The following is a 27,869-nucleotide window of genomic DNA, read 5'->3' on the forward strand; positions in this document are numbered from 1 at the left end:
TGAGGCAAGTGCAAGGTCGCACATGCCCACTAGGAGGCACAAGTGTTTGGAGTTTGATGGCAGTGGCTGAGGCCCTGGCAAGCCAGTTCTCTTTGTTCTCTCTCTGTCACTGTCTCTCGATCTCTCTCTCTCTGAAAAATAAAAATTAGAAATATTAAATAAAGAACTCTTTCTGTATTAAAATACCTTTCTAGGGGCTGGAGAGATGGTTCAGCGGTTAAGGTGCTTGCCTGCAAAGCCTAACAACCTGGGTTGAATTCCCTAGTGCCCATGTAAAGCCAGATGGACAAACCATTGCATGTGGCCCTGACACACCCATATTCTCCCTCCCTTCTTTGCAAATAAATAAAAATTAAACAACAGCAACAACAAAACCTTTCTAACGATTCTGGGAATTTTCCAGAGATATTTTATACTTTGAAAAAGTAAATTCCCTGTACCACACATTTGTTTGGTCCCATTTCTAATCATGTATTCCTTCTGCTGGCCCAAGAGGAAAAGCCAGTGTGTGCCAAAGCCCTCATGTTGCCAGATTGATGTTGGTTCTGTATAGAAGTGGATGGCATTCTCATGCCTCCCACTGATGAAATGCTGTCTCTCCTGAACCTGCATTGTGTACCTCTGTGGCGATGTGGCATTGTCCTAGGAAACCAGTGCCCACAGAAGAAAGCTTCCCATCACGTCCCCACTTCTAAGTAGGGCATCTAATGCATGTGAACACGATAGGTAAGACTCGGCAGTGTTTCGTCCTCTGCCTTCCCCTGTCTGCCAGCTCCATCATTTCCTCCATTTCCTTTCTCTAAATGCTCAAACACAGACACCTGGATATTCATGGAGCTGGTGGGGGCAAACAAAAGAAAGTCCGGTCACAGTCTAGCGTAGACTTCAGCTGTTGTGCTTTCTCACCTAGTATTCCAGACTGACTTGACTCGGATATTATTCCTACACAATTCAAAATCAAAGCCAGTATGGAAGTAGACTCTTCAATAGACCGTTTGTTTGATTTGTCAGGAAAATACCAGCTATCCTTATATCCTTTCCTGCCCCATTCTTCCTTTTCTGATTCTCAAACTCAGTGACTAGAAGCAGCCTCCTCCTCAGTAAAGAGGCCTAGACAGTACACCGTAGTCTCTTCAGCCTATTCCAGTTTCCTGTCTACTCTTTTCACCTAACCCTCTGTCCCACCAGCCTGTCAGCTGCCAGCTCCCACGCGGCTGCTCCTTATGCCATTGCCTTCCATCGGGCCCTAGGCCTTACTGTGTTCAGGTCCTTGGTACTCAACTTTAAGATGTATCACTAATCTTTCACCTCCCCCCGCCCCCCCCCCCCCCCGAGATAGAGTTTCACTCTAGCTCAGGCTGACCTGGAACTCACTATGTAGTCTCAGGGTGGCCTCGAACTCCTGGAGATCCTCCTACCTCTGCCTCCAGAGTGCTGGGATTAAAGGCGTCTGCCACCATGCCTGGCCACTAAGCTTTTTATTTTTATTTATTTATTTATTTTTATCAGTGAGAATGAAAGAGAGAATTGGTGCACCAGGGCTTCCAGACACTGTAATCGAACTCCAGATGTGTGTGCCATCGTGAGCGTATGTGCGACCTTGTGCGCTTACGTGGGACCTAGAGATTCAAACATGAGTCCTTACGCTTCACAGGCAAGTGCCTTAGCCGCTAAGCCATCTCTCCAGCCTTGTATCACTAAACCTTTTTTTCTTTTTCAAGGTAGGAGGGTTTCACTCTAGCCCAGGCTTGACCTGGGATTCACAATGTAGTCTCAGGGCGGCCTCGAACCCATGGCAGTCCTCCTACCTCTGACTCCCAGGTGCTGGGATTAAAGGTGTGTGCTGTTTTCTTTTTTGAGCGAGTGTGCGTAGTGTGTATTTAGTGTGGTTTGTGTGGTGAATGCCTATTTATGTGCCCACGTGTGATGGGGCGCACTGGCCTTGGTGCCCAGAAAAGAGCGTGCAGTCTTCCAGCACACTTGCTCTTCCGCTGTTCTAACTTGAGCTGGAGTCTGTCACTGACCCTGGAGCTTCCTGTTTCCTCACCTGATTCTCTGGTCTCTGTGCCCTGTATTGAGCTGGAATTCCCGACGTGAATGGCCATGCTTTGCTGTGTATGTGGGTCCTAGGAACCGAACTGAAGCCGCTTCCCAGGCCTCCTAAAGCTCTCATGCTTACACTGGAAGTGCTCTTAGCCGCTGAACCATCTGTCCAGCCCTCACTAAACTTTCCTCTTAACAAAAGCTGTATGTATGATTTTGATGGTATCTGAAGTTAAAATTTTCAAGATAGGGATATATCTCAATATAAATGAATAAAATAAAATTGTTGGGGCTGAGTAAGCATTCCACACCCTCCTTCCCACTCACCTGTCATTGGCCCGCTCTGTCTGTATGTCCATTTTTGCTGCTTTGTTTGCACCTGGGAGTAAGTAGGTAAAGGGTGTCTTTGAAGCATTTTCACTGCTGAAGAGAATATTGTGGATTCGTGTGTTTTCCCCAAGCTCTCCTGGTTTCAGGGCTCAGCAATGCAGGAATCCTGTAGATAGCACCCTTTGGCAGGATCCCGCGGCCTGTGGGTATCTTCAGAGACTAATAGCACACCGCCCCCAACCGTCCTGCCCACGCTGATTGGCTGCACAGAGAATCGCCTTCTTTCCGTCTGCCTTGTCTTCTGAAGTAGTGCGCAGAGCAGACGCCTGTGTTTTCACAGAACCTTTTCAGGTACTGCTATAGATTTTCTGCAGTGCTTTGTAAGGCCTGCGCAATGCAGCTCACTGGAGTTCTGGATATTCTAGTTTTAGAATGAGCTTGACAAGGCACGCAGCACCGCTGGGAGCAGTGGGCACGGGTCTCTGGGAGCGGTGGGCACGGGCCCCCGGGAGCTGTGGCTTCCTGTAGCGTCAGGTGGTGACAGATGCATGTCCGCTGGGAATGCAGGCGTCAGTGTCAGACGGACGAAGCTCTGAATTCCGACTCTGCTCCTGACAACTCTCTCGTCTCCCTGAGCACAGCGTTTTCCACTGTTACCATGTGCACAATTTTTACTGCTTAATGAATTCATGTACATGTAAACAGGTAGAATTATTCCTGGCCCAGGAATCCTGCGGTGGTGTGTCTTATCAGTGGCAGTACCAGTCGAGGACTCCCACAGACGCTGCTTCCCGTGCCAGTCAAGTGGTGTGCAGTCCTGACAGATGTGTGCCTACCAACTTTTGCTGCTGCCCTTGGGAAAGGCATGACTGGCCATCTCCACATTTTGAGCCAGGATAATCCTCAGGGATCCAGGTAGTGGATCTTCCAGAGCGTCCCACCCCATTCTTGGAGATGAAACTGCCGGCACAGCATTTGTTATAATGGCGCTCACTCGTTCATTTAACTTTAAACATGGTGGTAACTGAAAATCGGAAAGTTCACTTGAAGTGATTCAGTCTGAAGCATGATTTAAGATACAGCGTCTCAGTAAAATTCAAGAATAAGAAATGGTAGGTTAGTTGGTCTCTCTCAAGTGATCACCTAATTCTTTCTTATTTTTATTTTTCATTTTATTTTTGAGGCAAGCCCAACAGGCTGTGTGTGTGTGTGTGTGTGTGTGTGTGTGTGTGTGTGTGTGTGTGTGTGAGAGAGAGAGAGAGAGAGAGAAAGGGAGGGAGGGAGAGAGGGAGAGAGGGAGAGAGGGAGGGGGGGGAGAGAGAGCACGTGCACGTACGCGTGCACATTGGTGCACCAGGGCCTTCAGCTACTGTAACCGAATTCCAGGTACATGTGCCACCTTGTGCGCATGTGCAACCTTGCGTGCTTTTCTCACCTTGTGCATCTGTCTGGTTTATGTGGGATCTGAACAGTTGATCATGAGTCCTTAGGCTTTGCAGGCAAGAGCCTTAACCACTAAGCCATGTCTCCAGCCCTAATTCTTTTGTATTATGCTATTTTACATTAAAAAATACATACGTACATATATATTACATATATACATATACATACATACATATTTACATATATATATATGGAATTGGAGAGATGACTCAGCTCTTACAGGTGTTTGCTTTCAAGCCTGTCAATCCTAGTTAAGTTCCCCCAGCACCCAGGTAAAGCTGGGCACAGGTTGACACATACAACAATGGGAGACAGAGTGGGGAATTGGGAAGCTCACAGGCCAGCTAGCCTAGGGCACACAGTGGCAAGACGAGAGAGAGCCAGCCGCAACGGAGGTGGGAGAGCCGTGAGGTTGGCCTCTCCCTCTTCCCTCTGCCTGTGCACACGTGCGCACACACACACACGCTCACGCACGCACAAATTTCTAAAAGTACTTAACAAATACATTGAAGGGCATAGCCAATATTGCCAGGTGAAAGAGGCAAAAAATGGTATGTATATTATTTGAATTATTATGGTGACTTTTACCTACTAAAAACTTTGTTAGGAAATTATTATATGTTCACCAGAAGTTCCTAAGGTAATACATTATGTTCTCCTAGAACTTAGAAAAAGTCAACTTCTGTCTGTTTCACTGAACCACAAAATGCTTTTTACAATTCCAAAATGAAATACTGCTTTTTATTTAAAAAGTTAAGACGCTCACCTCCTTGTCATGCAGCATGTGACTATAGGACTCCACTTCCTTCAGAGTACAGTTGAGAAAATACTAAATTTCACGCCTTGTAATGTGGATCACAGACTCTGGGGTCAGATTGACCTGGAATTTGAATTCTGACATCAGTGATCTGCTAGTGACCACAGCGTTGACATTCAGCTTCCTGGTCTAAGTGGAGATGACTGTGCTTCTTTGGGTTGTTCAAATCATCAAGACAGGAGCCAGGTAGAGTGGTGCCCACCTGTAATACGGGAGGTAAGGGAGGATCAGGAGTCTGAGAGCAGCCGGGGCCGTATAGACCCTAGCCAAGAAGAGCCAGAGCATGTGGTGATGCCCATAAAACGCTCACACGTGACACAGGATGCATGCAGAGTGGGGCCCTAACCAGGAGGTGCATACAACCCAGCCCGGGGAAATTTACTTGGAGCTCCTGCCAGGATTATTTCAAGTAGATGATTAGTCTATTTCCATTATATTTCTCTGATAACTATACATATCTACAATCAAAGTAAGGTTTGGCAAGTACATTTAAGTAAAATATAATTCCTGTTCCTTTAACTTAGTAACCATAGTGACCAAAAGAAAATTATGTTGGTGGTTATTGGACTGATGGAATGTTTAACAACTACTTTAGTATTCTTATCTAACAGATCACCTCAGGAGTATTAACCAATGTATTTTCAGTGATAATTTGCTAAGTGAGTTTTGGAAGGAAAATTTGGTTCCCTTTTATAATGTGTTTTCACTAATGGTCAGGCTAAGTACATAGTTAATGTGAACACATATTACGTATATAAGATGTGTAGGGCTGGATAGATGGCTTAGTGGTTAAGGCATTTGCCTGCAAAGCTCAAGGACCCAGGTTTGAATCCCCAGGACCCACATTAGCCAGATGCACAAGGGGGCGCACACGTCGAGTTTGTTTGTAGTGGCTGGAGCCCTGGCACGCCCATTCTCTCTCTCACTCTCTCCCACCTTTCTCTCTCAGTAAATAAATAAATAAAAATAAAATGATATATGTGTATAAGAACCTAGAGAAGGTTCTATGCGTGGAAGCACTAAGTAGATGTTTTCCACAACAAGAATAAACGGGCCGAATGCAGTGGCACCTAAATAGCCCGTGGGAAACAGGAGGCTCCTGAGCTGTATGGGAGACACTGTCCCAAGAAAACCAAGCAAAGAATAAATGAGTTTTATAAACTGTTGAATGTTTTCTAAATATTTTTATTTTGCTATTTATAAAATGAAACCTGTATTATAAGATCTCAACACTTTGTAAGTACTTCGATTTTTCATAAATATTTTGAAGTGAAATTCACAAGCTAGCCATCTTACTGTGCACAACTCAGCAGCGTCTAGGACACTCGTGACGTCGCTGCCAGCCCCGCTGCTCAGCGCCGCAGCGTTTTCATCAGTGCGGTGGAAAGCCACCCGTTGGGGACACTTCACAGTCCTCACGTCCATCCCCGTCTTAACTACCAGGCTGTGTTCTGTTTCTATGGCTACCTCTGGGGCACGTCACATATGACCTTCAGTGTCTTGCTTTTTCCACGTAGTCTTGAGATCCATCTGGATTGTGTACTTGATTCTCCCTAAGGGCGAGTATTGTGTTGTAACAGCACCGTTCGTTCCCGTGTTCCTGGGTATTTAGATCGTTTCTGCCTTTTGACTACAGTGAATAGTGCCGTCGTAAGTATGAGCCAGGTGGGGTAGCGCACGCCTAAACTCCAGCAGAGTTAGGAGGATTGTCATGAGTTCAAGGCTACCTTGAGACTACAGAGTGAATTCCAGGTCAGCCTGGGCTAGAGTGAGACCCTACCTCGAAAAATCAAAATAAATAAATTAATTAATTAAAAACATAAGTATGTTCTTGAATGCATTTTTCAATCCTTTCAGACATATACCTTTCAGGTGGGAGTGTTAAGTCATGCTCTATGCAGTTTCTGTATTTTTCTTCTCTACAATTACAGATACTAAAATTGTGGCCATTCTTAATGGTCAGTGCCTTTTATTGACCTAGCATTGACTTTTGCATCTGTACTTCATGTAGAAGTCTGGGCATTTAAGGAAACAGTGATGATTCTTCTTTTACTGTTTTTCAGTCCTCTAATCGTACGATGTTGCCCACCGTAAGGAAATGCTGCACATCTTCAGTTATCCTGAACTCTGCAGGTTCCATCCATGGGACTCGACCGCTGTGCAGAGTTCAGATTGCTATGTGTGGTGTAATGCTCTATCCTTAATAAGCCCTGCAAGTCCCTGCTACTACAGAAATAAGTAGATTGCTGTTATTAATAGTCTGCATAAAAAGTTGTAAGTTTAACCGGTCCTGGTGGTGCACGCCTTTAATCCCAGCACTCGGGAGGCAGAGGTAGCAGGATTGCCATGAGTTTGAGGCCAGCCTGAGATTCTGAGATTGCATAGTGAATTCCAGGTTAGCCTGGGCCAGAGCAAGACCCTACCTTGAAGAACCAAAAAAAAAAGTCCTAAGTTTGTTGATAACCCGCCACATGGAAATGGCGCTCCAGTCTGGGCCACCTGTGCAGGAGCCTGGAAGACCCGGAGCTGCTGAGGGTTCAGCGTCAGTAATCAGCCTTGTTGGAGTGTGACAATGTAGCCAGTGGGGATTCCAAAATAATATAAATTTTTAAAAAATTGTTAGCTCTGTCATTCACCCACATTGTCTGAAGTTGATAAATGGCCCATATGACAATGAAAGTCATTTGTGGTGGTTTGAGTTACGTGTCCTCCGTAAACTCATGTGTTCTGGGCTCAGCCTGCAGCGGACGCAGTTTGGGAATTGAGCTTCACTGGAGGTGGTGTGTTGTGGGGCGGCTTACGGGCGTTACAGCCAGCTTCCCCTCGCCAGGGTTTGGCACACTCTGCTGCTGCTGTTGTCCACCTGATGTTGGTCAGGGGGTGACGTCCACCCTCTACTCATGCCATGTTTTCCCCTGCCATCATGGAGCGTCCCCTTGAGACTGTAAGCCAAAATAAACCCTTCTTTTTTCCCCACAAGCTGATCTTGGTCAGATTTGAAGCTAAGTACAATGTCAATTTAAAGTTATTCAAAAGTCTTGCAAACCATGCCAGAGTTCAAAGCCATCCTGAGAGTACATACTGAATTACTGAATTCCAGGTCAGCCTGGGCTCGAGCAAAACCCTACCTTGAAAAAACAAAAAAGAAGTAGCAATATTGAGAAATTAAGCTGATTATAAAGCCATGGAAAAATGGCTTCTCAAATCATGAAAATAAGCATGCAAAGATTGTATTTCAAAAAAGAACAATTAGTATAATAAATGATCAAGAACAACTTTTTGGAAAAATGGTGGACCTTTGAGTTCTGTTCTAAAAATTACCCACTGTTCCATAATGTTTCAAAAGCAAGGTATGAAATAAAAAATCTGTAAATATTTCATCTGTTTTTTAAATTAGTTGTGCACACATGATGTGAAGACCAGAGGGCAGTGTCAGTATCGGGGTCCTCAGTTGTTCTCTACATTATTCTTTGAGACAGGGTCTCTAGCTGAGCCTACAACAAGCCAGTTCAGCTAGACTAGCCAGGGGGCCTCTGGGATTCCGTTTCTCCACCTTCCCCATGCTCACCCCCACACTGGGCATTTATGTGGGTTCTGGGGATCCAAAGTCAGGTCTTCATGCTTGACGACAAGCACTTTACCCACTGAACCATCTCTCTGGCCCAGTTTATTTTTTTAATTAGCATACAGAATGTTAGGTATCGTTATGGTGTTTTCAAGCAAAATGTGCTTTAGGCGATTGATGATTCAACTAGATTTATCCTTCTGGCTAACCCATATTTCCGATATGCCTTAGGTCTTTGTTTTTTTATGTTGTTCTCTTGCCTTGTGATAATCAAAATTCTGTGTTCCATACTTTATAGTGTCATTTAAAATTTAGTTCTGTTCTTTTTCTCTCCGTAGAAAGGGCAATTGCCAGACATGAAGTCCGAGAAATTGAACAGCGGCATACAATGGATGGCCCTCGGCAAGATACGGCTCTAGATGAAGACGAAGACGTGGTGATCATTTATAACAGAGTTCCCAAAACTGCAAGCACCTCATTTACCAATATCGCCTATGACCTCTGTGCAAAGAATAAGTACCATGTTCTGCACATCAACACTACCAAAAACAATCCAGTGATGTCATTGCAAGACCAGGTAATTACTGCTGAGGGGAAGTGCAGATGTTTTCTGATACACCCTCAAATGTTGTATATACCTCAGGGAGATTTTAAAGGCACATGTGTACTGATCTCAGTGAACTGCAGGCCTTAGAAAAGGAGGCCAGCTAACTCTGTAACATTTTATAGTCTTAACAGAATTGGGAACATTTTCTTACATGTAGCATACAGTCAAAATCCATGTAAGGGCTGGAGAGATGGCTTAGCAGTTAAGCGCTTGCCTGTTAAGCCTAAGGACCCTGGTACAAGGCTTGATTTCCTAGGACCCGGATAAGCCAGATGCGCAAGGTGGCACATGCATCTGCAGTTCATTTACAGTGGCTGGAGGCCCTGGTATGCCCATTCTCTTTCTCTCTCTGTCTGTTGCTCTCAAATAAATAAATAAAAATAAACAAATATCTGTGTATTAATCAAAATGATGAATAGCTAAACATTTTGAAGACATGACTGATATTCTTCAGTATGGAAACATTTTAAAACAATGAAATATTTTTGGCAGGATATCTGCAACAAAAACTATTTTGTTTCAACTTATAATAAGGAAATATTTATTGTGTACTTGTATTCAGTTCTATACTAATCTGTGAATATCATGTTATGTGAGTCATAAATCCTAGCTGTAAACTCCTGGAGATCAGGGATTGTGGTGTGTATCTTTAACAAAATTTTGTCTTTTACTTTATGAGAATTTTATTTTATTTATTTTTATTTTTTGGCTTTTCCAAGGTAGGGTGTCACTTTATCTACTAGCGCAGGGTGACATGGAACTCACTCTGTAGTTCCAGACTGCTGGCCTTGAACTCACATCACAGCAATCCTCCTACCTCTGCATCCCAAGTTCTGGGATTAAAGCCATATATCACCATGCCTGGCTCATTAGAAATTTTACATTAACAGATGGGTGATGTAAGAAAAGTAGAGGAAATTGCCATGTAAAATCTAGTTGACTTTTTTTTTTTTCCTTCGAGGTAAGGTTTCATTGTAGTCCAGGCTGACCTGGAATTCACTATGTAGTTTCAGGGTGGCCTCCACGGCATGGCGATCCTCCTGCTTCTGCCTCCCGAGGGCTGGGATTGAAGGTGTGTGCCACCACGCCCGGCTAGTTTTTACTTATCTCTTTAGCAAAAGTAACGGACATTTCCCACACACCTGGAGTTCTGACTATATTTACAAACTTTTTATTACAGATATTGAGGTTCGTGGGAATGTGACCCCTGTATTAGTTACTGTGTGCATTGCTATGACCAGATGAACAGATCCTTGACAAGAAGCAGCCTGAGGAAAGAAAGGGCTTATATCAGCCTACAGTTCGTACGGATAGGGCGCACCTTGATGCGAAGGAATGGCGGCAGAAAGGAGAAGCTGGCTGCTCGTATTGCATCCGTAGTCAGGAAGGAGACGATAGGCAGGCAGTGGAGCTGGGCTTTAAAACCTCTAGGCCCATCCCCAGTGACCCATGTCCTCCAGCAAGCTCCACACCCCCAACTTCCACCACTTTCCCAAACATTGTCACCAGCTGGGGACCAAGTGTTCAAGTGCATGGGCCTACGGAGGATATTTTCATCCAAACCCATAATATTCCACTCCTGTTCCTCATAGGCCCATGCAACTTAAAAGTCCTTGTAGTCAGTGCCAGCTATTCAAAATTACAGTCTCTCCTGAGACTCAAGACAATCTCTTAACTTTGCCTCTAAAATAAAAAAAAAAATTAAATTACATACTTCTAACATAAAATGGCATAAACATTCCCAATCCAAATTGGAGAAATGGGGTCATTGCAAGGAAAGATTTGGTTCAAAGCACAACTAAACCCAACAAGGCAAACATCAAACCTTTCAGCTCCATGTTCAGCATCTGGGGCTCCCAATGGAATCATTTGGGCTCAAAGGGGCTTGGGGAGCCCCTCCTGTCTGTCAGGAGTGTATTCATCTTTTTTAAAAATTTTTTTGTTTATTGTTATTTATTTATTTGAGAGAGAGGGAGAGAGAGAATGGGCACACCAGGGCTTCCAGCCACTGCAAACGAACTCCAGACATGTGTGCCCCTTGTGCATCTGGCTAACATGGGTCCTGGGGAATCGAGCCTCAAACCAGGGTCCTTAGGCTTCACAGGCAAGCGCTTAACCACTAAGCCATCTCTCCAGCCCAAGAGTGTATTCATCTTTGTGGTGGTTGTTTCATGGTTTGGGCATCTCCAACATTCTGGGGTCTCCATTGCAGCTTAGTTTTCATATTCCCTGCTTCATGTAGTGACCTTTCAAGGTCACCTTGCAGAGCACGTGACCTTGATTGCCCAGTCTCAGTGGTTCTCAAGAACAGTAGGACAATACACCATGACCCCTTCAGTCTGTCATCTCACATGCCTACAGAAGTAACAGTATGTGGACATTGTGCCACTTTCTGCTGCTAAGTCAAGATAAAGCCTGGGCCCCATTGGACCAAAGTTATAATGGCATCTGTGTGCACTGGTTGCTGAATCTGAAAACACTTTCCTAAGCATTTGTTTTTCAAGTGGGAAACCTTTTCTGTGGCATTCTCCATTTAGACATTCTCCTTTCTTAAGACTTTGTGTTCTTACAAATTAAAACCTTCAGTGGTGAGGTCTCATCCTCAGAACATATTTCCTGTGGTCCAGTGAAAAGAGAAGTTTCTGTCTAATCACATTGCTCTCTGCCATTTCTTCAGTAATCACAGCTGCCTTGTCAGGTTCAAGCTCCTTGGCCAAAAGAACTTGAACTTGCACACAAACCTTTCTTGTCCAAGCTTCACGTTTTCTGTATCCTGTTGCTTTATTTCACTGTCACTCTGAATGCTAGCAGTGAGTAGTAACCATGACACATACTGAATGCTATCTTGCTTTGCAATATCTTCCAGCACAGACATCAGTCCATTACTCTAAATTCAGGACACGCAGAATGCAGCCAGATTCTTTGCTGAAATATAACACAAACTGCATCTAGCCCAGTTCCTTGTTCCTGCTGAAACTTTCTTAGCCTGGCCTCACAGTCCACACTTCTCTCAGCCTCTGGTCTTCCAAACTCCAAATAGAAAGCCTTTTTAAGCTCTGCTTACAGTATTGTAGGGCTTCTGTAGCCCAAATTTCCAAACTCTTCCACTTTCTTCCCACAGACACATTTCCAAAGGCCTATGAACCACATGGTCAGGTTTATCAGAGCAAGCCCACTTCTCAGTACCAGTTTTCTGCATTAGTTACACTCTCATTGCCCTGACAGAATACTGACAAGAAGCAGCTTGTTACGCCATCATAGTTTGGGAGGTGTGGCCACAGGAGGCCCATTGCATCTATGGTCAGCAAGTGGAGGATGAGCAGGAAGTGGGGTGGGGCTTTAAGACTGGGCTCCAGTGACCCTCTTCCTCCAACAAGGAACCTCCTCCTGACAAGTTCCGTAGCTTTACCAAACAGTGACACCTGCTGGGGACCAAGTATTAAACACATGGGCCTAAAAGAAGGGCCATTTCACATTCAAACCACAGTGATTCCCCACCCCTCAAAAGAAAGCATTTGAATTGTATGTCGTGAAAGCAGCTGAACTTGTTACAGCCTTACAGAATTCACTGTTTTCCCACTGTTGAGCATGTCTGTAATCCTTATACAGAATCAAGAGAATGACATTGGTTTAGGAAGTTCAGTTCGGCCTTGCTAGGGAACTATTTGTGAAGGCTGAGGTATACGGCATATCATCTACCCATATAATTTGATTCTGTAGGATCTTCTTTTTTTTCCTATAGAAACAAAATAAGTCTGTCATCAACAGCAAATAATTCTTCCATAAACAAGCTGTTGGTTATAAAAAAAAAAAAAAGCTATTCACTGTGTAATATTGCATATTTTAAAGGCAAGCATCCTAAATACTGTTTTTTGATACAGTATGTAGAAAATTCTAAATCTGTTTGCATTGTTGCTTTTCAGAATATACCTTGACTGAGAAGAGCACCTCTTAATGCTCACATAACTTCAGAGTTCCTCAACAATGATTTTAGAAAAACAGTATTAACTCATTTATTCAATTTTTAGAACTATTTTATTTCCAACATTCTGGCAGCTAAGAGATAATTAGCAATGACCCCAGCTATTTTTTCATGAGCCTTAATTCTGGAGAAGCTCTCCACATTTCACATTTACAGGTACTCTGTTGTAGTGCTTTTGGGTAAGTTCAGTCTTCTGTTTTCCCTTCAGTAGCTTGTTTTTATGTATAACGAAAGGAAGAGAAGCACTGGTGCTGCCCTAACAATAGCTGGTTTACTTCATGGACGTACTTCAAGCATCTTTTTCAATAGTATTGTAGAGGAATAGTCATCATCATGAAATAACATGCTTCCAAACATCAGCTGGTGGCTCAAAACTTGGTCTTAATGAGGAGTGAATTTTGTAACAAGTGCTTTCTGACATCATATTTGACAATTCACTGGTCTCTTGTCCTGTACAGAAGCATGTTGTTGTTGAGGCAGGTCTCGCTGTAGCCCAGGCTGATCCAGAATTCACTATCATAGTTCCAGGCTGGCCTTAAAAGTCACAGTGACCCTCCTGCCCCTCCTGGATGCTGGGATTAAAGGCCTGAGCCACCATGCCTGGCTAGAAGCATTTGGAAGCAAGTCATGTTGAGAACTTCCTTTCCTCTGACAGCGCTGTAGGAAACTTCACGTAAGTGTAAGCTTTCAGCGCCGTGCTGGTGTTCCGTGAAGACACGTCTCCACTGCCCCTGGCGCTCTTTGGGACAGCACGTACTGGCTTTAGTGCCACATTCTTGCTGTGCTGTGGACGTTCTCAGACAGCTTGGTGGGAATTAAATTACCTGTTTACTCTTCTTTCTTCTCTGAGAAGTAGTTTCTAATCAGCATTTCACTCCAGTGAAACTTAAAAGAGGTTTTTATCAGGTCTGCAGTTGTCCAAAGCTTCCTTTCGAGCTAGGTAACTCGCCAGTATATTGGGACACAGTTTGTGTCCGTGCTCTGTTGAGTTCCTTGTGCTTCACGATGCCCTCCTTTCCTGGTCACTTTTGCTCTTGCTGCACTCGAGACTGTGCCAAACCGCTTACCCATCCAATTATTTCTCCCTAAACTGTGTAGAGGCAAAGCTCAGAATATGTTTAGTCTGGTATAAGGTGGTTCAAATAATACCAGTGCCTGTCAACCATTCTTAGAAACAGTTGACAGCTTTGTGTCCCAGCTTTTCACTTATTTATTGAATATGAATATTGAATATAAATATATATATGCATACACATACATGCATACATGTACATGTATGTGTGTGTAATGTGCACACAAATTATGTTATATTCTTTGGAGAATTACCAAGCTCATAACTTTCAAAAAGCTTTTCTATTTTTTTTCTTTTTTCTTTTTTCTTTTTTTGGTTTTTCAAGGTAGGGTCTCACTCTGTCCAGCTCAGGGTGACGTGGAATTCACTATGTAGTCTCAGGGTGGCCTCAAACTCTCAGCGATCCTCCTACCTCTGCCTCCACCTGAGTGTTAGGATTAAAGATGTGTGCCACCATACTTCAAAGAGCATTTTTATAATTTACTTGGGAACCTAAAACAGAGGTTGAAGACAAAAGGAAACATCAGTTTGTGATAATCTCACCAAAATGTTTTATCTGGACCTAATCCTAAGAAATCAAATTATTGTAGAACATTTTACAGAACAACTATCCTTGTCTCCTGTAAAGTTTCAATGTCTTAACCAAAGAAAGGGGGAGGTGTGGGTGTGAGCGTCTTGAGACTATAGAAGCCTAAAGCGACATGGAAACCAAATATACTGTGGATTCTGTGATTGGCAGACTGATTAGCATGAAGTTGTTCAGAACTAAAATGTACTGCGATGCTTAAGAAGGAGGTATGAATGAAGGACTGCTGTTTGTGAGTGCATCAGGGGAAAACAAGGGTTATTTATAAACACGTAGAGAAGTATTAAAAGCAACAGGTGTACCAGGGTGGCTAGTCAGGGCCAGGAATGTCATGAACACAACGGAGGAAGAAGCACAGAGAAGCATATAGCGCCCACTTCAAGACCTCTGATCTGACTTCCTCGTAGAATAGCCTTCTCCTGTCCTCTCCCTTAGCTGTGTTCTCGCTGTCCATTTACTGGCTCGGATTAGATCACGTCCTCTTAGAACTGTCCCAGCCATCCTGCATATGGAATGCTTCTTCCACGTTACTGGCGCCATGTCACTTGCTCTGAGTACTGATGAACCTGTAAAAGTATCTTGCATATTGGTTTGATTACTTTCTTCCTTCCTCTGTTGTAATCTAAGCCCTTGGAGGACAGCCACCTTGTTTGTCTTATTGACCATGTGTCCTTTGTGCTTAGAATAGTGACTGAGACGTGATAGATCTGTCATAATGTTTTATTAGATAATGAATGTACAAAAGAAAACAAGCTAACCTGGGTTATGATGGTTTGTCTTCGCTGAGCAAGAGCATCAGTGATAATGACAGGTGGGGGCAATCCTGATTGAAGTCCAGTCTTTCCTACCTCCCAGGTGACCTAGTGTTGCAGTCCAGTTCGCACTGCTGGTAGAAATCACCCAACCAAGAGCAGCTTGTGGGGAAAAAAAGAGGTTTATTTTGGCTTACAGGCTTGAAGGGGAAGCTCTATGATGGCAGGGAAAAATGACGACATGAGCAGAGGATGGACGTCACCCCTGGCCAACAAGAGGTGGACCATAGCATAGCAACTGGAGAGTGTGCCAAACAATGGCATGAGAAAACTGGCTATAACACCCATAAGCCCATCCTGAACAATATACTCCCTCCAGGAGACATTAATTCCCAAATCTCCATCAGCTGGGAACCTAGCATTCGGAAACACTTAAGTTTATGGGGGACCCCTGAATTAAATCACCACACCTAGGAATCCCCTCCTCTACCCCTCAAAATTCAGCTCTGAGATTTAGTCTTGATAGCCTGTATAGCTGTTGAACTTGTCTTACATTTTTTATCCAACCACTACTGTTTTCCCTCTATTTTAGAAACTCCTTTTTGGCTTAGTCTTATGAAAAATACTCATGGCTCTAGAAGAAATGTTTATTTAAAATAAATGTATCAGTGGGAGTGGATGTATAGTAATTAATCAAGTTAATAGCAGTATTCAATAGATAGTAATTGCAAAGTTGGAATTTGGCCAGGGCGTTTGGGATGACACCTCTACTCTTCCAAATAGTGGAAACAAGTTCTTTTGGGATCACAGATGCTCAGAATGTTGAGTTGAACCTATTAGGAAGGTAGCCTAGATACATCTGCTGGTAGATGGAGCTTACCGAGCCTTTTCCTGTAGTGTTGACTCAGGTCTGATTCAACAAGCACATCAATCACAGCGCCGCTTCCTGCATTACTGTGTTTCCCCTGAAGGTCCACTCTGATTACTTACTAGCCTGGCTCTGCTTGAGTAAAACCTGACAAAAATCACAGTGTAGCATCTGCTGCAGGCTAGCCATAAAAACACTGTTTTCATGCGCTCTAACTACTGCTTCTGAACCGTCCTTCTTGATAGTTTATTTTGATCAGAGCTTGACAGTTCCCTTTGAATTGTTTCTTCTCCCTAAGCCTGCATTGTCAGTGCTTTTGGTACTGGGAGGTTCTGTTCCCTGTGGCCTGTCACCTCGCCCTTCCCTAGCCCATGGAAGAAAGAATGCATAAGGTGAGCTGGTTTCCTCTAATTCCATGGCCTTGTAGCAGGTGTTGGCACAATGTCCAGTGTGGAGGAGCAACAGAAGAAGACCTGGCAGACACCAGCCAGAGGTGTAGAATGATGGATAGAGGGGGAAATGGAGGTGGAAGAGTGGAGACAGGACAGCATTAAAAGTGCTACAAGGAAGAGAGACTCCACTGGTTCCCTAAGAAGGAAACATCTTAAAACTGCTATTATTCTTTCTGTGGAGGGCGAGGCTTTGTGGAGTCCAGTGGTGTGTAAATGCCTCCTGTAAAGGCTCAAAGCATTTTCCAGATTATTAGCCTCATGCACGTCAGTTGTGTGTTTACCACTGTTTCCTCTCCTGTCAAGGGAAGGTAGACCTCGCTCGGCATCTCTGCAGTTATCAGCACTCATAAGCCAGCCTCCCTTCAGCCGTGAGACTTTCAACATGTCGCCTTGGTTACACGTAGGATGAAAGGACAAGTGCATCGGCATGCATCTCGAGTAGCTGTGGTTCACGCCTGAATGTCCCCAGAAGCTTACCTGCAGAGGCTTGGTCCCCAGGCACTGGGAGGTGGGGGACACTTTAGTAAGTGGAGCCTCCTCAGGGGTCTGTGGGTCATCAGGGGTTGTCCTCTGTGAGTACTGTGGAACCTGCCCCTTCCTTTCCCTCTTCTTTGCTCCCTGGAGGTAAAGGAAGTGGGTTTTCCCTGCCACACACTCTCCCACCAGGCCCAAAACAGTGGGGCCAATCGTTTGCGGATGCCAATCTCCTCCTAGTGCTTTGATAAACTTTCCTTCAATTAGTTGATTGTCTCAGGTATTTGTTATAGTGACAAAGCTGACTAACACAGTTCATAGCCTTTGATCTTTGATTAGTTGGAGGTTTTAAAATTAATTTATTTATTGATGTGCAGAGAGCCCATATGGGCGCACTAGAACCTCTTGCTACTGCAAACAAAACTCCAGGTGTTTGTGCCGCTCTGTGCATCTGGTTTTATGTGGATACTGAGGAATTGAACCTAAGCCAACCCTGGCTGACAGGCTTTTGCAGGCAAGCACCTTTAACCATGAGCTATCTCCACAGCCTATAACTAGATTTTTTTTTAATTATTTATTTTCAAGCAGAGAGAGACAGAGAGAGAATGGGCACATTAGGGCCTCTAGCCATTGCCAATGAACTGCAGATGCATGTGCCACTGGAGAATCAAACTTGGGTCCTTAGGCTTTGCAGGCAAGAGCCTTAAACCCTACATAGTCTCTCCTTAACCCCTGCACAATCTCTCCATCTCGGATGAGTTTTTTCTGTTTAAGTAAGAAATTTCATGTATTTTGGAGAGTTTAACAATAGTAGAGTCTAGAAAATTTCCAAGCAACAATAATCCACCTGACATTGCCTCAGATACTGTGAATTTAGAAAATGAAGCTCAGTCTCATACATAGATATTTATGTTTGGTCTCTTGGTTTTAATCATAGTGTTCAGCAATCCATGGTCCCTGAAGACAGTAAAAAAAAAAAAAAAAACAAGTGACTCAGTCAAGGTCGTGGTTGACATTCTGCCTGGCATGAAGACGGTAGTGCTAAGAATGGATCAGAAGCTGCATTAGGATGGGGGCAATGTGTACATCCGCAGGAAGGCAAGCAAGGGTTCTGTGACAGGGCTGGGAGACTTTGGACGAAGAGCATTATTTGTTTCCGATTTTTATGCAGTGATAGGAATCAAACTCAGGGTTCTACCCATGCTAGGCCGACGCTCTACCACTGAGCCACACCAGCAATCCAGTGGACAAGTACTGAAGATGAGACTGGAGGAGAACCATAGCAGTAGACAAAAGCTCAAATTGACAGTGTCCTAGCTTAATTTTGTTTGTTTGTTTTAGAGGGTTTTTCTTGTGTTTCTGCAGTGCTAGGGATTTAACCCAGGGCCTTGCAATGCTAGTCCAGTGCTCTATCATTGAGCTACATCTCCAGCCCCCAAGTCTCCTGATCACAGTCCTGATCTTGTTTCTTTTCTTCCAAATCCTTCTTGGTCTTTCTGTTTAAGGTGGACTGTGATCAGTGAAGAGGCTGGTGACGTGGCTCAGCTGGTCAAGTGCAGGCCCCTGGGTTCAGTCCGGGTAGCACCAGGAAAAGGAGGGAGGAAAGCAGGAAGGGAGGGAATTAACTAGCGACACAGAAGGATAACTAAATCGTAGCCCCAGGTATGTGGTTCTCAGTGTTCATCTATAAAATGAACTCCATGGGGTTCCCTTCGTCCCTTCCACCTATGAAATTCTAACTGTATAAACAAGGAAGTCTAGAATTGGTCACAAAGTAGATTATGCGTGCCTTTTTTCTCTCCTCTGCTTTCAATAAACTCTTTTCCTGAACTCAGCTGAAATACAGACTTTTTCCTTATTTCACTCATTTCTAAACTGTTTCTTGAGATGTGGGAGTCACTGGAGAGGTAAGCGGATCGAATGGGCAGGACTCTGCTTGTGCCCTCCTTCCGTTTTCTGTGTTGTAGGAGAGGAGCATGTGAAATTATCAGAAAAGCTATTGGATTTCATTGTTTTTATTATTCGAGGTAGGGTCTCTCTCTAGCCCAGGCAGACCTGAAATTCACTATGTAGTCTCAGGGTGGCCTCGAACGCACGTCTATCCTCCTACTGCTGTCTCCCGAGTGCTGGGATGGACGGCGTGCGCCACCACGCCCGGCTCATTTTTTTTTTTTATTGGAAGAGTGTGAGGGTCCCGTGCTCAACGCTCTGCTCCAGACCTACAGCGTCTGAACCCACATTTTCACAGTGCCAGATGTGGTTCACTTCTGCACAACCTCGTTTGAGAACGCCAGCCTCGTGGGCTCTGCCTTAAGCTGAGGCCGAGTTCAGAGAAACACGCTCCTCCGAGGCTGCGTTGGTTTGATGTGCACCATCTGTAGGAATGTTGGGGTACTTGGAGTCTACATCTGGCTCCTATGTCTGTGAGTCTCAGTGTTTATTACTCTTGCCCTCCCCAACATTTTCCCTTTTTTGCACCATTCCTTCTCACTGGAACTTGGCATCATCTTTCTTTTTTTGATTTTTGGTTTTTGGTTTTTTAAGGTAGGGAGGGTTTCACTCTAGTCCAGGCTGACCTGTAATTCACTATGTAGTCTCAGAGTGGCCTCGAACTCAGGGCGATCCTCCTACCTCTGCCTCCCAAGATTAAAGGTGTGCGCCACCACACCCAGCCTGGCATCATCTTTGATTTCCCTCATAAACCACCCTGTGCACCTTAGCACGGCCTCTGAAAAACAGCTGAGTTGCTAAGTATGTCTCAAGCTCCCATTAGCTACCACCTCTAATTTCTTTTTTTAAAATTTTTATTAGCATTTTCCATGATAATAATAAAAAAATCCCATGGTAATTCCCTCCCTCCCTCCCCCCCCACTTTCTCCTTTGAAATTCCATTCTCCATCATATTACCTCCCCATCACAATCATTGTACTTACATATATACAATATCAACCTATTAAGTACCCTCCTCCCTTCCTTTCTCTTCCTCTTTTTTTTTAATTGTTTAAAATTTTTATTTATTTGAGAATGACTGATAGAGAAAGAAAGAGGCAGAGAGAGAGAATGGGCACGCCAGGGCCTCCAGCCACTGCAAACGAACTCCAGATGCATGTGCCTGTACATCTGGCTAATGTGGGTTCTGGGGAATCGAGCCTCAAACCGGGGTTCTTAGGCTTCACAGGCAAGCACTTAACCACTAAGCCATCTCTACAGCCCGCACCTCTAATTTCTTAATCTCCTTGCCTTTTATTTCTCTTATTTTTTGGTAGAAATTTTGTAACTGATTTTGATAAAACTAAAAGTTTATGAAGTAATTAGCTATTACAAGTACTTTTCATGTTCATCAGATAAGTATTTTAAGGATTCAGGGTTTGGATTTATCAAATATCTTCTGTTTCTCTTTGTTTCCAGTTTTGTTTGTACATTCTACCTAGTGCTAGCCTTGAGAAATGAATAAGAAAGAACATGAGAACCTCAAGTCACAAAAAAGGTGGCTCCATGCTAGCATTTCTATTACTGTGTTAGTTATTACTGTTCCCCCTTTAAAAAACATTCTGTAGAGCCTTCTGCCCTCCCTAGGTGACAGTGTCTGACACGGTGCATCCGCTGTCACTTCACTAACCAGTAGGTCTTATCTAGAAAGCAGCCATCCTCATTCACGACTGTTAATGACAACAATCCCATGTCCAGTACAGCCGAACACCCACTACCTGTCTTAAAATTTAGATGAAAGATTTAAATTTGTACTGGAGGGATAGATGCTACCTCTGGTCTTCAGCGCAGTGTAGCTCAGGGGCCTCACGGTCTCCTTGTGTCTGTCTGCCTGGTGTCCAGAAGAGATGCCCCGTGTTGAAGTGTGGTTTGCTTGTATGCGTGCGGGCAGAGGCGAAACACAACCCCCCCCCCCCACGTCAGTGTACCCATAGAGCATGGCAGATAGATGCATTGTGCAGTTTGGTTTAAGAGTCCTTGCTTGTGTTTTGAGTGTGGTAATAGCAGCTCGTGGGAACAGTGCTTACAGATGACACTGGCTTCCCTTCACCCAGACCTGGGTTTCCAGCTCTGTAGTTATCAAGGTGTGGCTGGTTCTAAGGCCCCACTGCAGAGCATGTGCCATTGTCAAATCCTTGCTCTCGACAGTAACCAGAGTCTTCTCCCGTTCTAGGTGCGCTTTGTAAAGAATATAACTTCCTGGAAGGAGATGAAGCCAGGGTTTTACCATGGACACATTTCTTATTTGGATTTTACAAAGTAAGTGATATGCAAAGTGCCAGATTCCCTCCCCCCAGCCCAACCCCAAGGTAGGGTCTTGCTCTAGCTCGGGCTCACCTGGAATTCACTGTGTCGTCTCTGGGTCGCCTGAGACTCTGGAGTGCTGGGTTTAAAGGCACCACCACACCCGACTTCAAAGGGACAGATTCTTAAAGAATGTGTTGTGTTTCTCAAAGGGAATAAATTCATTAAATTGTTAAGACTTAGATTTTCAATAAAAAGGAAGGGGCAGCCTTTACCATACTTAGCTCTGTAATTTTAAATATTCCTCCCAGTACTTTATTGCCCTCTAGTGTTCATAAAGTGATAGTTCTCATGCTAATTACAGAACTCAAGTTACGCTTAGGTGATGTTCTTCAGAGTGGTTTATCATTATTATGTGTACATTTGTTACACAACCAGAAGTAAACTACCCCAAGAGGGCTCAAGTTTTACATTTAAAATGATAAGAGATAGGTATGGACATTTTTGAAAAATGAATGGTTTTCTTTCATGTTTGAATTTGAATGTGGTTGTTTAAGTCAAGGGTTTTTATCATAGTTCTCTCATGACAAGTTTGTAACACTGCAAGTCTCCATACAGTATTCCAGCGCTGTGTGTCCCCTCTGGGGGCGGCTTCGCTGTGTCAAGTACTGGTCAGGAAACTGGCTGGTCTGGCTCCATCTGAGCTTCCTTCATAGTACTTGTAGTGAAACCTCAAATCGAAATGTTCCACTAGAAATACTACACATTAACTTGAAAAACACGCCTCCCAAAAAGCCCCTTTTATTATTTAAACTTAGATGTATTCACCTTTTTTTTTTTTTTTTTAAAGATAGGGTCTCAATAGACCAGGCTGATGTGGAATTCACTATGTACTCCCAAGCGTGTGCCACCATTCAGAAGAGAGAAAGAGAGTATGGGCGTACCAGGGCCTCTAGCCATTGCAAATAACTCCAGATGCATGTGCCACTCTGTGCGTCTGGCTTTACGTGGGTACTGGGGAATTGAACTTGGGTTGTTAGGTATTTCAGGCAAGCACTGTAAATACTGAACAATCTCTCCAGCTCTGTGTTCACTTTTTAGTCATGATTCAAAGGAATATATCTTGATCTACTTGACAACTTTTGGAGACATTCTGTATAAAGTTTAATATGCCACTGGTATCATGCTGGTTAATTTAACTTCTTAAATTTGAAAATAAAAAAGAGTAGTTGGGCGTGGTGGCGTACGCCTTTAATCCCAGCACTTGGGAGGCAGAGGTAGGAGGATCGCCATAAGTTCGAGGCCACCCTGAGAATACATAGTGAATTCCAGGTCAGCCTAAACTAGAGTGAAACCCTACCTTGGAAAAAAAAAAGGAGTAGAATGATACTTTAATGATCCAGATGCATAAGAAATCCACATTTTTGGAAATTATATAAGTAAAAAAAGAATTGCCCAAATATTACATACATAAAAGGATATATTCCTATTTCTAATTCCTCTCACAGTACTCAAACTCTTTCACAGAAATCGTAACTTTAAAGTTAAATGTACATTTTTCTATAAATAATTCATATTGCAATATTGAAAACATTTTATAGGCAGCTTTAAAATAAACTAATTATTTTTTCCTTGCAGAGGCATTGAACCAATTTTATAAACTTCATTCATATGCATATTTCCCCTCAGGGCTGCATTATCCTTGAATTGAATGTTTGTTACCCTTTCACCTAAATGATTTATTTTTTTCTATACACAGCTTGATTTCAGTACTTTAGATTTTCATTATTAAACTTATATAACGTTGCTTTTGCTTTTGGCAAAGTCTTGTACTTAGAACAAAGCACTGATATTAGCTGAGGCTCTTGAAAAGTATAAAGCTTTTAAAGAATAATCTTATTAAGTACTGACACGAATGTTAGTTTGAATACTTTCCTAGTGGGTTCATGTTATTGAAAGTAAGAAATACATTGTAAAAAATTATTAGACTTTTCACAAATTTTTAAACAAATACCTAAACAAAAATAAATTTGATAAATTTTAATGTGTATAGTTAAGGACTATTATAGGTATAACAAATATCCTTTTCAATATCCTTTAACATGCTAGCCAGGGACTCCACAATTAAGTAAAGAAGGGGAAAGATCCATTACCAGATTTTAAGCATTTATTCTTAAAAACATTTAAAAAAATTTTTTTTTTGAGGTAGGGTCTCACTCTAGCTCAGGTTGACCGGGAATTCACTATGTAATCTCAGGGTGGCCTCAAACTCACAGCGATCCTCCTACCTCTTCCTCCCAAGTGCTGGGATTAAATTAAAGGTGTGCGCCACCATGCCCAGCTAAAACCACTTTTTTTTTTTTTTGGTTTCTGCTAGCCTTTATTGCAGAAAATTTATACAAAATTCTGCAATTCAGCACAAGTGAATCTGTATAAATCCCACATGCCTCTTTCCATTAGACAAACAGATAAAGGACTTCGACAGGGGTTCATGACAATAGGTATAAATAAAAGTTATTGAACTGTATTATTCTCATTTTAATTCCACAAATTAGTTTGAATAGTAGGCTGCAAATGGAGGGAAACAGATAATGTCCCTTGTTTTTAAAGCTGACTTGCTCATAATAATCTGTCGTCAAAGGCAAATACTCTCTTGGATTTTAAATCATAGTGTAGTATCAATTAACTTCTAAACCAAAAACATGGGTTTCCAATAAAACCATTTTTTTTGAACTAGGCATAGTAGTATATACCTGTAATTCCTGTCCTGTCTTACTCCTTTTTAAAAAAAATTTTTTTTTGGCTTATTTTTATTTATTTATTTGAGAGCGACAGGCAGAGAGAGAGAGAGAGAGAGAGAGAGAGAGAGAGAGAGAGAGAGAGAGAGAGAGAGAGGGAGAGAGAATGGGCGCGCCAGGGCTTCTAGCCACTGCAGACGAATTCCAGATGTGTGCGCCCCCTTGTGCATCTGGCTAACCTGGGTCCCCGGGAATCGAGCCTCGAACCGGGGTCCTTAGGCTTCACAGGCAAGCGCCTAACCGCTAAGCCATCTCTCCAGCCCATACTACTTTTTATCTTAATCCTATTTTTTGATATTTTTTTTTTAAGCATATCAACTGGTTCTTCTATTTTCACATAAGTGCTGAGTTACTGTTCTCTCCTTGTCTCTCCATGTGTGTGTGTGTGTGTGTGTGTGTGTGTGTGTGTGTGTATGCACACTCATGCCACAGCACACACCTGGAGGTCAGGAAAACCTTGAAGTGTCCATTCTCTCCTTCCACCTTTCCTCGCATTTTCATCTCATTCTTTCCTTCTCTCCTCATCTGCCTTCTGCCGCTGCTACACCCTTAATGTCTAGTGTACTACTTGGCATGCCCACACATGCGGGAAAAAAGTTTTTGAGTGAATTATTAAAAAGAAAAGTAATAACAATAAATGAGAGTGTCCAGCCTAGTTAAGGAAATAATGGAACTAAATCACGTAAGGAGGAAGAAATGTGCTATATGGGAAGAGGTAGAAGGAGCCGCCTTTGTTATAAGATTCATCTTTGGGTAGAGTTGAAGAGAAAGCTGGAGCTTAAGGCGTAAGGCAGACAAGAAGGAGAGAATCAGGCAAAGCAGCCTGGATGGATCGACAGTGTGTATTGTTTGGACACACCAGAGTCTGTCCTAGGACTTTGTGCACACCTGGCCGGTGCCCTTCCTGGACTGGGCTACTCCCGGCCCCAGGAGTTTACCTGCTGCATTAGCTAGTCAGTGAAGCTCATTCCAGATTCCCGGGGAGCAAGTGGTCCAGCCAATGTCCTGTTAGGAGTATGCTGAGAATTGCTATGGAGGGTAGATTAAAAGGAGAGAGGCCTGAAAGTAACCGCAGCATGAGGCAGGAGCATGGCGATCTCCAGCATGGGCCACAGGGCCACGGCCTGTTTCAAATGAAAAGGATGGAGGGAGGGATGAGGCAAATGAGAATGAAGACAGACCAGATCTGTAAGAAAGTTTATGAAAGAAAGAAGAAAAAACTTATTAACTTAAATGAAGAATAAAGAAAGAATTATGATGAAATTCAACATCCCTTCAAGATAAAAACCCTCAGCAAATTATGAAGAGTGGGAATATTCCTCAGAACAATAGAAGCCATGTGTGACAAACCCTAGCCAACCCCGTCATGAGCAGCTGAAATTGGGAACAAAAGTGTCCCCTCTACCACTTCTATTAAGTTTGAAAGTCATAGCCATAGCTTCCATAAAGCAAGAGAAAGAAAAGAAATCTAAACAGAAAAGGAGATAAAATGATATCTCTTTTAAGATGACCTGATTCTACCTATAGTAAAATTTTAAATTGCAGCAAAAGCCAGGCATGGTGGCATACTCCTGTGATCCCAGCACTCGGGAGGCAGAGGTAGGAGGCTCACCATGAGTTTGAGGCTACCCTGAGACTCCATAGTGAAGTCCAGGTCAGCCTGCACTAGAGCGAGACCATACCTCGAGGGGGGAAAATAAAAAGATTGTAACAAAAATAAAAAACAAGTAAGGTTGTATGATACAAAATCAATGCACAAAAATCATGTGTTTTGCCGGGCGTGGTGGCGCACTCCTTTAATCCCAGCACTTGGGAGGCAGAGGTAGGAGGATTGCCATGAGTTCAAGGCCACCCTGAGATGACAGAATTAATTCCAGGTCAGCCTGGACCAGAGTGAGACCCTACCTCGAAAAACCAAAAAAAAAAAAAAAAAAAAAAATCATGTGTTTTTTATTCACCAGTAGTAAAATTACTGAAAAGAAATCATGTTCATAAAAACTATAAAAAATAATTTTAACAAGAATTCTCAGAATCTTGCTGTGTAGTCCAGGTTAGCCTTGTGCTCTCCATCCTCCTAGCTCAGACCCCTGAGTGCTGGGCTCACAGGCTTCTGCCATCCTGCTTAACTACTAAGACTATACAACTGAAAAAAAAAGACCTTCATAACAAAAATTCTAAGATACTGATGAAAGAAATCAAAGGGAACAAAAAGAAAAGGAGGAAGGGGGCTGGAGAAATGGTTTGCTGATTCAGGCACTTGCCATCAATGCCAACGGACCCAGGTTCAATTCCCCAGGGCCCATGTAAGCCAGATGGACAAGATGGTGAATGCGTCTGGAGTTTGTGGTGGCTGGAGGCCCTGGTGCATCCATTCTCTCTCTTTCTCTGCTTGTTTCTCTTTCTCTCAAATAAATAAATATAAATAAAATGATTTTTTAAAAAAAAGGAGGAAGGGAAAGAAAGGAGAACAAGAGAGATCTCATGTTTCTGGAGTGGAAGAATATTATTATTATTTTTAAATTTATTTATTTATTTGAGAGTGATAGAGAAAGAGGGAGAGAGGGAGGGAGGGAGAGGGAGAGGGAGAGGGAGAGAGAGAGAGAGAGAGAGAGAGAGAGAGAGAGAGAGAGAGAGAGAGAGAGAATGGGTGCGCCAGGGCCTCTAGCACCTGCAAACGAACTCCAGACGTATGCGCCCCCTTGTGCATCTGGCTAACGTGGCTCCTGGAGAATGGAGCCTTGAACCGGGGTCCTTTGGCTTCACAGGCAAGTGTTTAACCACTAAGCCATCTCTCCAGCCCCGGAAGAATATTATTAAAGAATGAAAAGAAAGAGGGAGGGTGGGAGGGAGGGAAAAGACCTCATGTTTCTGGGTTGGAAGAATATTATGAAAAGTGCATAGTAGTGTGGGCAATCTACAGTAGACTTCTCATCTCATCTCGTGTGTTTGCTGTGCTAGTGAGTTTTATAGGTTCTTCAATTTCCATGAAAATGTTGTCCTTGTACTTCTGGTGTGGGACTCACATAAGCATTTCTTATCTGGTGGTGATTCATTCCCAAAAGGTTTTGTTTCTCTTGGAGACTTTTACTGATTCTTCCCTCCCTCCGTCTCCTGGCCTGTAGGATTTCTGTTGAGCCTCTCTTGCTAGGCCTGTTTGCATTGCGCTCCCCTCAGGGTGATGGTAGCATGTCCAGAGAGGGTCTGTTACGGGTTCTTTGAGCTGCCTGAGATTGCATGTCTGTTTCTTTCCCAAGGTTTACAATGTTTTGGGTGTTATTTCATAGAATAGGTTTTCTAAGCCATTCCCTTTTCTTCTTTTGGAACACCCAAAATGCAAAGAATCTTGAGTGGATTCTTTTAAGTCTTTTGTTTTCCTCCTTGGTTTTTCAAGGTAGGGTCTCACTCTAGCCCAGGCTGACCTGGAATTCACTATGTGGTCTCAGGGTGGCCTCGAACTCATGGTGATGCTCCTACCTCTGTCTCCATAGTGCTGGGATTAAAGGCGTGTGTCACCATACCCAGTGATTCCTATAAGTCTTAAAGGCCACCTCCTTTTCTGCTTCCTGCTTTTTTCTTCCACTTCCTCTACTTTCTGTTTCCTTTTTTTTTTCCAACTCTTCCTCCTCCTCCTTTCTCTGTGTCTTCCTTTTTCTGTTCATCTTTGTCTGACTTGATTATCTCTATTAATCTATATCTATCTTTGTCTATCTCTGCCATAGATATTGAAGTTGAAAAAGTCTTCTGTGTGATCAGTTGGCTGTTAAAGCTCTCAGTAGTAGTTTTCATTTCTCTTACTGAGTTCTTCACTTCTAAGACTTGTGTTTGGTTCTTCTATGGTCTTTACTGA

The 27,869-nt window shown here is 43.2% G+C and overlaps 1 protein-coding gene across 2 annotated transcripts in view; it reads left to right on the plus strand.

Annotated features, from left to right (window-relative positions):
• Positions 1 to 27,869, plus strand: part of Hs2st1 (heparan sulfate 2-O-sulfotransferase 1) — a 150,943-nt gene that overhangs the window by 105,849 nt on the left and 17,225 nt on the right. For both annotated transcript variants that reach the window (XM_045138371.1, XM_004653663.2), the window contains exons 2-3: positions 8,537 to 8,775; positions 21,154 to 21,239. In XM_045138371.1, the coding sequence (XP_044994306.1) occupies positions 8,537 to 8,775; positions 21,154 to 21,239 (325 nt within the window). The remainder of the gene's footprint in view (positions 1 to 8,536; positions 8,776 to 21,153; positions 21,240 to 27,869) is intronic.

Source organism: Jaculus jaculus, chromosome 19, assembly GCF_020740685.1.
Source record: "Jaculus jaculus isolate mJacJac1 chromosome 19, mJacJac1.mat.Y.cur, whole genome shotgun sequence".
NCBI classification, from domain to species: Eukaryota; Metazoa; Chordata; class Mammalia; order Rodentia; family Dipodidae; genus Jaculus; species Jaculus jaculus.